Here is an 11276-nt window from a genome sequence, read left to right as displayed (position 1 = left end):
AATTATAGAGTCCTGTCAATATATTTGGCTGCATTAATATGAAGTTCTTTTTGTACTAAAAAAGAAAGAAAGAAAGGGAGTAGATACGTATGCTAACATAATCTATGCCTACGATAGGGGCATAGACAGGAAGAATAGCACAGTCATGTTGGTGGACCCAAGTGAATCCAGGAAGTAGTGTGTGAGGGCGCCATCTCTCGAGGACCCATCCTCAGCATGTGAAACTAAAGTGATGCTGAGTGTTGTGAAGATGGAACAATTATCCTCAATCTTGTTTTCCTACAATAACTTGTGTGGGGGCTAAATAATGTACTTACCTCTCAGGACTGGTTAATTCACTAATCAGTGATTCCAAATTGGAAGTCAAATCAGATTCAAGGCAGTGTAGGGGGCATGCATAGTTTGAAAATAAATAATAAACAGCTATTTGCAATTCTTCCACTGAAATGAAAGACAAAGGAAACTTCCTGGGCTATAGATTTAGTTACATACTTCAAGTAAGTACCCTCTTTACTTTTCTTCTTTTTAATCTTTTATCCTCCTACACATGCTAATAACATACTGGAATAACAAACAATATAAAACAAACAAACAAAAAAACCCTACTCACATGAATCAGTTTCTTAATATACTGCCTCAGGAGACTTTGCCGGCAAATGATAAGCTGTGGTAGTGGGTGACATCACACTGTCAAAATGAATTTTAGTGTTTCTGAACATGATCACAGATTTTCACAGCATTTTGCTGTGTATTGCACAAAGAAATGTAGAGCTGAGAAGTTTCTAGAAGCTTTTCTTCTTTCCAGTTCCCATCCTATACTAGATAGTGGTTTAAAACAGGTCCAGCGGTGGCCCTGTACATGTTCTACACACCATGATAGGAATTCTGGTTTATTTATTGTTTTAAAACAATGCATATTTTGAGGTAAATCTCTCTTAGGGATTTTAAAGTGCAGTCTATCTATAAGAGTCATTAAATATGAATAGCTGGATATCCTCTTTCTAATCAGAGTACCGTAGCAATATTATAAGTGACTCTTAACTATGTAGATCTGTTTCTTCAAAATGGATGGTCAGTTGAATCATTATTAATATGAATTTCATTTCCTCTTTTAAAAAAATTATTAAAACAAAAATGTTTTCATGGAAAAGATGTTTGCTTGAGGATTTAATCTAAATTATGTGTAGAAGTACAGCAGATGTTTAAATAACATAAGAAGGTAAACAGTTTACTGGGAAAATAGTAACACTAAAAAATGTCCGTAAGTACTAATGATGTCCTTGAAGTTTTATTACCAAGACCTGCATAAAGGGGAGAGCTCCCTACCTAATAAGCTCCAGCTCTGCTTTTTAATATTAGTAGTCATTTTTTCTTTTTTAAATGTCCAATTTTAGCTTAGAGATTTTGGCCAAGGCTAAAACCCACTCCAGTGTTCCTGCCTGGAGAATCGCAGGGACGGGGGAGCCTGGTGGGCTGCCGTCTCTGGGGTCGCACAGAGTCGGACACGACTGAAGCGACTTAGCAGCAGCAGCAGCAGCAATAGCCACCTAAGTTTCTAGGGTGGCTAAGTTTGTTAGTACCTTCAGTGGTGTCTGGTTAGCTGTTGGTTTGGTATCATGTAGACATTTTTTGTTAATAAGTCTGACATCAAGATCGCTTATAGGGGTCATTGTTTTTGGTGAGGAGATTTTCCATTTAATTATTTCATTGCAGTGTTCCGAGGTTTGTTGTAGGCAGGAACACAACTCCTTGAGAAGGTTTACCTTCAGAGCCTGCTGGTGAAGGGACGAGCTGCAGTGCATTTTAGATGTAAATCTGAGTGGTAAAGAATCTACCTGCCAGTGCAGGGTTCAGTCCCCAGGGTTAGTGTTTCTGAACGTGATCACAGATTTTCACAGCATTTTGTTGTATATTGCACAAAGAAATGTAGAGCTGAGAAGTTTCTAGAAGTTTTTCTTTTTTCTAATACCCTGGGTCAATCCCTGGGTTGGGAAGATCCCCGGGAGAAGGAAATGGCAGCCCGTTCCAGTGTTCTTGCCAGGAAAATCCCATGGACAGAGGAGCCTGGTGGGGTACAGCATGGGGTCGCAAAGAATCAGACACAACTGAGTGATTAACATATATATCTCTGTGGCTGGAACCTGTTTAACACCAATCCCCATCATCTCCCTTAGGTCTCTATCCGCCAAGAGCCAAGCTGGTAATACAGAGGCATCTCTCATCCCTGACAGATAACGAGCAAGCTGACATCTTTGAACGCGTTCAGGTAACATGATTTATAGTCCTCACAAATAATATATAAAGAATGAGAATTGGATCCTGTTTTTTGAGTTCCTTTTTCCATTTCTCTATCTGAAATGAAAGATAGGCATCCCACTATACTCTCTGATAGTTACTAGGCATCCCACTATACTCTCTGATAGGACCCCCTTTGGTTCCTAAGAGCAGCTAAGCGCTTAGCTTTATTTACGTTTGTCTACCAGACAGATAAAATTAAATGAGAATAAAACAGTAGACGCTGTATTCCCGTAATGTGCTGTTGGTCTGTCTTCAACAGAAAATGAAGGCAGTCAATGACCAGGAGGAGAATGAACTTGTGATTTTACATCTGAGGCAGCTATGTGAAGCCAAGCAGAAGACACATGTTCATATCGGGGAAGGCCCATTGGTGAGATGTTTGCTCCCTGACTGATTTTGTTTTTTCATATATTCAGCAAAAATTTTATAGAAGTTGTAAAAGGAGTTTCTTTGCTTTGTGTTCTCATCTTAAGGGCTAAGCCCTAATCATCTTTTTCCCCCTAGTATCTCAGAAATTTTATAGTAAATTTTAGCAAGCATTGGCACATGGAGATAAAACTGTGATGCTTTTTAAATGTAAAAAAATTGTGAGTTTTGATAGAAAACCAGTGATAGCAGATGCTCATGATTTAGAATAAACGTACATATTTTAGTAATACTAATCCATTATTTTATTTCAAATCCATATGAACATCTTATTTCATTAAAAACTTACACAGCCTTGAGCGGTAAAAAACAAACATGCAGAGAAGTAATGTCATGGAAATGGCTCTCCTGACTGCAAACTAAGGGATGATATTTCTGTGCACATGGTTTAGAATGTGTTCTCAGCTGCATGTAGATAAAGTGAGACCACTGGCAATGACATCTAAGGAAATTATGACTTATTTACCTCAATAACACTAATTCAGCTTATATTTTTATTTCATTCTATTCAGAACAAATCACATGCCATGTGATAAGTGATTCCTTAATTATTTATTGTACAAGCACTTCTAGAGGACCTTCTATGAGCCAAGCTATATGATAATGTGACAAAAAAGACATCAATGGATGACATAGCCTGCAGAGAAGAGCTCAAATAATCCAAAAGGGAATGCAAACCTAAAGCTTAAAACTGAAAAGTGTTACTTGCTCAGTCCTGTCTGACTCTTTGCGACCATAAATATTAATGGATACATGTAGTAGAGGCAACAAGATAACTTTTTAAAAGAATGTGCAGTGAACATGAAAGTAGCTACATGTTTGCTTTGGAGCCAGAGCAGAGAGTGAGGGTAGAGGAAAGCATGAAAGAATTGGAGAGGAAGAGATTTTTAGGGGAGGGTGGGGCTGGAGTTTTAGCGGAGATAAAGTTTTCTAATCAGAACAGATGAGGATTTGTATTTTAAGAAGGAACACTGAGCAGTTAAGTAGTAACTTTGTGACCATGAGTGAACATACTCCTTGCAGGCCCTCCAAGGACATACTGGCTTTTTAGGGTTTGCTTGGGAATTGATGGGGAATAAGGCTGGAGGCTAGACAGTGGTGAGATGATGAAGAGCCTTAAGTGCTACACCTGACTTTGCCATTGAAGGATTTCAGGTAAGACCATGAGAAAATCAGATTTTTACTTTAAACAGATAATTCTTCTGTCATAGTGATGGTCAGGTTGTGGGGCTGTTTGGTGAGTGAGAGGGTTGACAGTGCCAGGACTGAAGTCATATTTTTGAATTGGGAGACTCTGGTAATAGACTATGTGAGAAGTGATTCATTTATCAAGTGCACACTATGTACTAGGCAATGGAGATGAATAATGACAGCTCTTTTCTGACCTCTAACTGTTTAGAAGGAAAAACCAACATATAATCAAATGAAGTGAAAACAGAAATACAGTGTAATTGGCACAGTGATATATAAGTATGTACTAGACAGAGATAGCACTGGGACATAAGTAGATTAAATGATTCTATCTTGAAAAATTTATTTTGTCTTAGAGAGAGGCTAAACTGGAGCTCTGCAGATGTAAGGGAGACACTGAGTCAAGAGCTATTTGGGAGGCATGATCCTTAGGACTTGGTGACTGATTGGATAGGTATGTTTAGGATTTGAGAGGGCCTTGCTGGGAGAGACTTCAAGGTTTCAGATTTGGAAGAACTGGGTGCAATAGCTAAGAAATACAGAAAGAAAACAAGAGTAGGGCAGAAGATGGAAATAAGAAAGAAGAATTCAATTTTGCAAGGGTGTTTGAGATATAATTAGAAAATGGGTTTGGTGCTCGTAGAATTTGAGTTGACATTATAAATACAGAAGACAATGAGCTGTGGCACAGGTTTGAAGTCAAAGGTGGGTGTTCTGAGGGATACCCACATTTTAGGCAATAAGTAAATTAAAATGGAGCCAGTAATAAAAGACCAAAAGGGAATAATGAGGTAGAAAGATTTATTATGGTATGACCAAGGTAGGAGAAAAGTTCAAGTAAGAAGATCAGTGATGTTCAATGACACAGGAAGGTCAACAAACTTAAAGAGTAAAATCTGTTAATGGGTTTGCTTAAATCAGTCATTGATGGTAATAGTCATGTTGACCAGTAGGCCAAAGGCAGTATGTGAGTAGTGATACAAATTTTCTATATGATGGAGAAAGCTCAAGGTCACAGAGGAGGTTTTAACAATTTATGTATGTTTTCCTGCTAGTATACTTAAATTCCTCCCTCTCTCTCTCTCTCCCTTGCTCTCTCTTTCCCTTCTTCCTTCCATTTACTCACCTAGTATTCACTGAGTGGGCTTCCCAGGTGGTTCAGTGGTAAAGAACTTGTCTGCAGTGTAGGAGACCTATGTTTGATCCCTGGGTTGGGAAGATCCCCAGGAGAAGGAAATAGCAACCCACTCCAGTATTCTTGCCTGGGAAATCCCATGGACAGAGAAGCCTGGTGGGCTACAGTCCATGGGGTAGCAAAGATTGGGACATGGCTGAGAGACTAAACAACAGCAAGTTCACTGAGTAGCTGCTATGTCAGGCATTGTGCTCAATGCCAATACGATTTCCCTGTTTTAGTTGCATCATTCATCCCAAAACCTTAGAATAATGAGTCATCCTAGTCCTTATACACAGCCGGAACCCAGTCCAGCCCACATTCCTATCCATTGTTTTCTTTCCTTATGGATGGCAGCCCTGTTTCTTTTATCAGTAACTCCTTAGATGATCCTGTGACACCAAGTCCACTGCTGCTGCTGCTAAGTCGCTTCAGTCGTGTCTGACTCTGTGCAACCCCATAGATGGCAGCCCACCAGGCTCTGCCGTCCCTGGGATTCTCCAGGCAAGAATACTGGAGTGGATTGCCACCACTACGGACCTTTATTGCCTCCTGTGTAGACTGTGCTGAAGCCTCCCATCTGATCCTCCAGTCTCTGATTTCCCAGTTCTTTGAGTGACTTTTGGACACTCTTTTTACATAATTCTTCCTCAAACATTACTTTCACAGTGATGCCCCTCTGCTTATAAATTGTAATCAGTGATTCTTCCTAATTACCCAGCACTAAAGATCAAGGTTTTATCTCCAGCTTCACTTTCCCACTTTCCACTCACTTCCTTCTGTTTTAGTCAACTATCTGTACTGACATCCCGTCCTGTGAGCATCCCAGCCTTTATGATTTTGCCAGCATCATCCCCAGTGTTGGGAAAGTCTTCACCCTTTTTTTATTCCTGTCCACATTAAATCCTGTGTATCTTTTTCTTCCTAACCATTGAGAGCCACAGCTCATGGTTCCATGTTTGATACTTATGTGTTGCTTCTTTTCACTGTTACATGTGAAGATATTTCCTCCAAAAGCAAAGGATACGTTTTCTCTTTTGGAAGTTTTCTGGCACTAAGAACCATGTGATATACATAGTAGCTTTTTATGTCTGTATAGGAAAAAATATTTAGAGAATCTCAATTTACATAGTGGACATATTGTAGGTTCTCACACAGGGAGTACTTGTTGATCGAAAAGATAGATGACCCACTTGCAAATGAAAAAGGAATTATAACAAAGGCATTAGCAGAATCCAGCTTTACTAAAAGATTCTTTGAAAACTGTTTCTTGTGTTTTCCTTGGTAATTTGGATATAAAGTATGCAATTTGGAAAGGTATGATTATAGTTATTAATCAAAATAACAGCAGCAAAAAATGACATCTTAGGTTTAGTTTTTGTTAAATCCAGCAGGAATATATTAGCAGAGAGGAAAGGCGTAAAGGAAAGATCTTATTTCTGTCTTTTTTTTTATTACTTATAATATTAAAAATTAAACCCATTTGCTTATAATCTGTGTGTTTATGATGTGGAATCTAAATTATTACTTCTTTAATAGAGCTCCAGAAGAATTCTTGTGCTTTTTAATGGCTTAATCATAAGCCTGTCTTTAAAGCTTCATTTAACCTTGAGTTTTTCCAAACCAAAATTTATGTTTTTCTTTCCATAGACTATTTCAAATAGTACAATCCCGGAAAATGCAACAAGCAGTGGAAGGTTCAAACTTGACATTCTGAAAAATAAAGCTAAGAGATCCTTAACTAGCTCCCTGGAAAATATCTTCTCAAGGGTAAGATTAAACTGAGGCTCTTCAAGATATTATGTGTTTTCTAATTTCTCTGCTTCATTCTCAACTGGCTTACAGAAGATTTCCTTTTAAAAAAAATCTACTAAGATAACTTTAAGTTAGTTACTGCTTATTTAAAATAATCTCTCAAAATAAGTTTTATTCTCAGATCCAGATTTATTCTTGTGCGTCTTCTATCTGAATTTGAACAGTAGACATTTAGTAGTTGAGATATATGTATAGAAGAGGGGAAATAGAATATTGATGTCCAATCCTGTATGAACTTTTTATCATTTACCATTTAAAGTTATAATGGGGGTCTTTCTTCTACTGATTCTTAGGAGCTGAGAGGGAATGCTGAAAACTTGAAGCATTTTTAGATTCCATGCTGCTGCTGCTGCTAAGTCGCTTCAGTCGTGTCTGACTCTGAGCGACCCCATAGACGGCAGCCCACCAGGCTCTGCCATCCCTGGGATTCTCTAGGCAAGAACACTGGAGTGGGTTGCCATTTACTTCTCCAATGCATGAAAGGGAAAAGTGAAAGTGAAGTCGCTCAGTCATGTCCTACTGTTAGCGACCCCATGGACTGTAGCCTACCAGGCTCCTCCATCCATGGGATTTTCCAGGCAAGAGTACTGGAGTGGGGTGCCATTGCCTTCTCCATCTAGATTCCATACACATGCATTAATACAATAAGCTCTAGGTTCATCCACCTCATTGGAACGGACTCAAATGAATTTCACTTTATAGCTGAGTAATACTCCATTGTGTATATCTACCACAACTTCTTTATCCTTTCTTTTCCAATGGACATTTAGGTTGCTTCCATGGAAGGAAACCATCACAATATTATAATTATCCTCTACTTAAAATGAAAAAAACATTAGGTGTAGATTGACAGAAACATGTATATTCTATTCAGTGAATTTATTTATTGTGTTTAAAAATAGCATAGTGATTTCTCTTCCTCTCCATTTTCCTCTTCCTGAACAGTTCACTCCTGAAGCTACTAGAGAAGACATAGCAAGGTATATGTCTTGAGTCTGTAAGGCAGAGGAGACACAGTGGCTCAGGGCAAGGAGACAGCCTGAATGGGTGCTGTGTGTGGGGGGTGGGTGGCCCCATGCAGCGTGCAGAAACCAGAGTGTGGTGAGGAGAGTGTCAGCCTATGGGGGCAACCTGGTTTCTACAAGTGGAACATGAGTAGGTGAAGAGGGTGCCCAGAAGCAGGATGGCTCAGCGTGGGGTGTCAGAGACAGAGTGGAGGGAAGAAAACATTCCAGGTGCCCAGTACAAGGATGGCACCCATGCGTGGGCCTGCTGGAGCCAGGTGGGGTGAGGAGAGGGTGAGTTACCAATTGTGGACATTGGTTACATACAGGGAACTGATCAAATATGTAAATGTTGAAGGATGGTGGGATTCTGGGAGAAGGGAATTACAAATTTAAAAGGGGAGGAGGAATTAGAATGAATTCTGCTGCTGTTGAATTCAACTCAGAGGTAGCAGTATGGAATCTTGGTTTTTCTATTTTGAGCAATAGAATAATATATACATGTATTATGCATATAATATGTATGTAATATACGTATTAATATATGTATATGTGTGTAAATGTGTATATATGGTCCACTGATAGGCACTGGGAACAGCTTTTCTATACATGTCAGATAATAAATTAAGCCTGGTCGGGTGACCAAGTTAAAGTCTGGTTGGGTGACCAGATTTTTGATCTAGGACTCGGATTTCGGTTTCTGTACAGAAACAAAGAGGGAACCAGGATCCTGGCAGAAATGGCTAGTTCCAGGACTATATGGAAATTACAAGATAAATCCAGAGCACCTTGGCATTCTAGATAATAAAGAAGTTGTCAAAGAGAGATGGCAGGATGTCACAAAGACATAAACACCTTGAAGGATTCCAGTGGTGACATCTGAGACAATTTGAGCGTCATAATAATGGACAGCAACAGACAGTAGCCTGTTGTATAATAGGAAGGTACTAAGGTGCTTAGTCACCCACTTGTGTCCGACTCTCAGTGACCCCATGGACTGCAGCCTGCCAGGCTCCTCTGTCCATGGAATTCTCCAGGCAAGAATGCTAGAGTGGGTATCCATTTCCTGGATGAAAGGAAACTGAGTCTATTTGGATGTGAAAAATAAATTGACAATTTGATCGTTATGAGGATATTTAGTGGATAGAATGAATACTTAGTAATTACAAGGGGAAAATAGTAACTTTATGATGAAAAAGGCTGACAGGCACTTTCTTAATCAATGATCAAGTTGAATGTCATCAACAATGGACAAAATTGAAATCCTGTGCCACAGATACAAAGAATACAGAGGCACTTCTGTGGTATTCCCACCAGAGGGGCAATACTTGAATCTAATCATAAGGAAACATCAACAAACCCACTTTGAGATACAGTCTACAAAATAACTACCTATTATCTTCCAAAGTGTTAAAGGCAGGAAAGTCAACGCAGTAGTGCATTGGAACAGAGTCTTCTGATGTCTGGTGTTCTTATTTTTATTTCTCTGCTAGAATTTAAAATCCTGTATGGATATTTCTATTAATGATGGAGAGTCTTCTAATTTTAACAAAAGCCCTACAGCAATCATCGTCATCTGACAATGCTATTATTTTATTAGCAGAAAACAGAATCTAGGAAAAAGCCTCTAGAAGATTTGTCAGAAGTGTGTTAATGCAACTTCTCATAAAACTTCCTTATCTCCTCATCTTCAACATTTATAAATCAGTTAGGTTCTTTGTTTCTCTCTCATTCCTTCCCGCTCTCCTTTTCTCCCTCTCTCCCATAGTGTTTAGTGAGAATTTTAGTAGACCGATCATTTACGTGGTGGTCAGGGGATCTGAATTCAAGATCTTGACCAAGCAGGTTTTTTATTTATGACCTTGGACAAATTATTTACCTTTTCTAAACAGTTTTTCCTCCACTAGTGAAATGGGAAAACATTTCCCATCCATCCTGATTAGGGCCCATTGCTGTGAGGATGAAATGTCAGTGTGTTAGGAAAATGTCACACTGTGGATATGAGGTGGTACATACAGCAGTGGTAAGCCCTGGAACCTGTCATTGACAAACGACACAAGGATGTTATTCTACTGAGTACCTTGGCATTCTGCACAGTATTTATGTGATTGACTTTGAAGTGCCACTCCGTAGCCTTGATTAGCTGTAATGAATTTCCAATGAGGGCACTGCCAGTCTATTCTGGTCAAGGTGGATACTGTAGCTTTTGTGTCCCAAAGTGCTGCCAAATGCCATAAATTATGTGAGCTAACAAGGTCTTGCTTGCAACATATGCAGAAAAATGGACTTCTTGGAAATGTTGGCAGCTAACCATGTTGTTTCAGAGGTTACATGGAAAATGGGTTTTGCCTACTTCTAAAACTTGTCAGTTTATTTATTTATTTTTCTCTCTGAGTGATATAGTAGAAAGTTGTCCCTCCAGGCATAGTTTGGCTCATAATTGCTGCTATTTTTAAATGTTGGAATATTTCATTTAATGAGCTATAGCTGTTTATGAAATAGGATACATTTTCAAAATGCTTTAAAGCTCAGTTCATAAACAATTAAAAAGTGAGTCCAAAGGAAAAGGCTTGACACATGCGTTACTAAATCATAATGTAGTAAAACTGAAAAAGCTATCTGTTCAAAGATGAGAAGACAGAGTCTTGTATTCTTGTTGTCTGTCTGTTGCTTTTTCTCAAATTGAAGTTTTTCAAAAGAGGAATATTTACTCATATATTAATTATTTCATGCATATTTTCTAAAAGAGAACTGTCTATTAATATAAAGTGTGAGTCGGAAAAAAGTCCTTATTTTATGTTTTCTTCAGAGTAATAGCCATTGTCCTTATTTGTTAAAATGTGTGAGTTAACAATTGTGGTAGGGTAAATTTTAAAGTAAGTTTATTTTTCTTTGTGTTTAAGAAAAACTTGTGGATAAAACACTCCTGTGAGTAATATGTGTGACAGTGTTTTTTTAACGATGGAAATGGTTTGATATCCATCTGAATGCTTTCTCTATGGTGAGCAAATAGCCTGTTTGAAATAACCAGGCAGGTTGGCATATAAGTAGCAGCTGAAAAATAGCAGAAAGCAACATGGTCCATTTTTCTTGCCCACAAACTCGAACCCCATGATTTATCAGCCACATGTATAGTTATCATTGGAAGTATGTCATGTTATAGCATAGAATTGAAGAACTGAAAGAGCCTAGATCAAATTCTAGGACATTTACAAAATAACACAACTAATGTAGGCTAATTGATTTTATTCGTAATTTTACTTTTCATAAAGCTCTATCTTTAGGAACTAGTATTGAGCTCAAGAGCCTCACTTTAAAGTTGTCCTCCCTGAATTCAAATTGCTGTTCAGTTTTTTAACCGTGTAAAT

The 11276-nt window shown here is 38.5% G+C and overlaps 1 protein-coding gene across 15 annotated transcripts in view; it reads left to right on the top strand.

Moving 5' to 3' along the window:
• Window positions 1-11276, top strand: part of TBC1D4 (TBC1 domain family member 4) — a 207556-nt gene that overhangs the window by 141813 nt on the left and 54467 nt on the right. For 12 of the 15 annotated variants that reach the window (XM_081549932.1, XM_081549928.1, XM_081549927.1 and 9 more), the window contains 3 exons: window positions 2175-2266; window positions 2558-2668; window positions 6740-6859. In XM_081549932.1, coding sequence (XP_081406058.1) covers window positions 2175-2266; window positions 2558-2668; window positions 6740-6859 — 323 coding nt within the window. Of the gene's footprint in view, window positions 1-2174; window positions 2267-2557; window positions 2669-3765; window positions 3880-6739; window positions 6860-11276 lie in introns of those variants that run through there. The other 3 variants (XM_081549935.1, XM_081549931.1, XM_081549942.1) reach the window with 2 other exon arrangements.

Source organism: Giraffa tippelskirchi, chromosome 12 (genome assembly GCF_054371585.1).
Source record: "Giraffa tippelskirchi isolate mGirTip1 chromosome 12, T2T-mGirTip1v1.2.pri, whole genome shotgun sequence".
In the NCBI taxonomy this organism is placed as follows: Eukaryota; Metazoa; Chordata; class Mammalia; order Artiodactyla; family Giraffidae; genus Giraffa; species Giraffa tippelskirchi.
The sequence above is the reverse complement of the archived record's forward strand: the minus strand, read 5'-3'. Positions and strand labels throughout refer to the sequence as shown.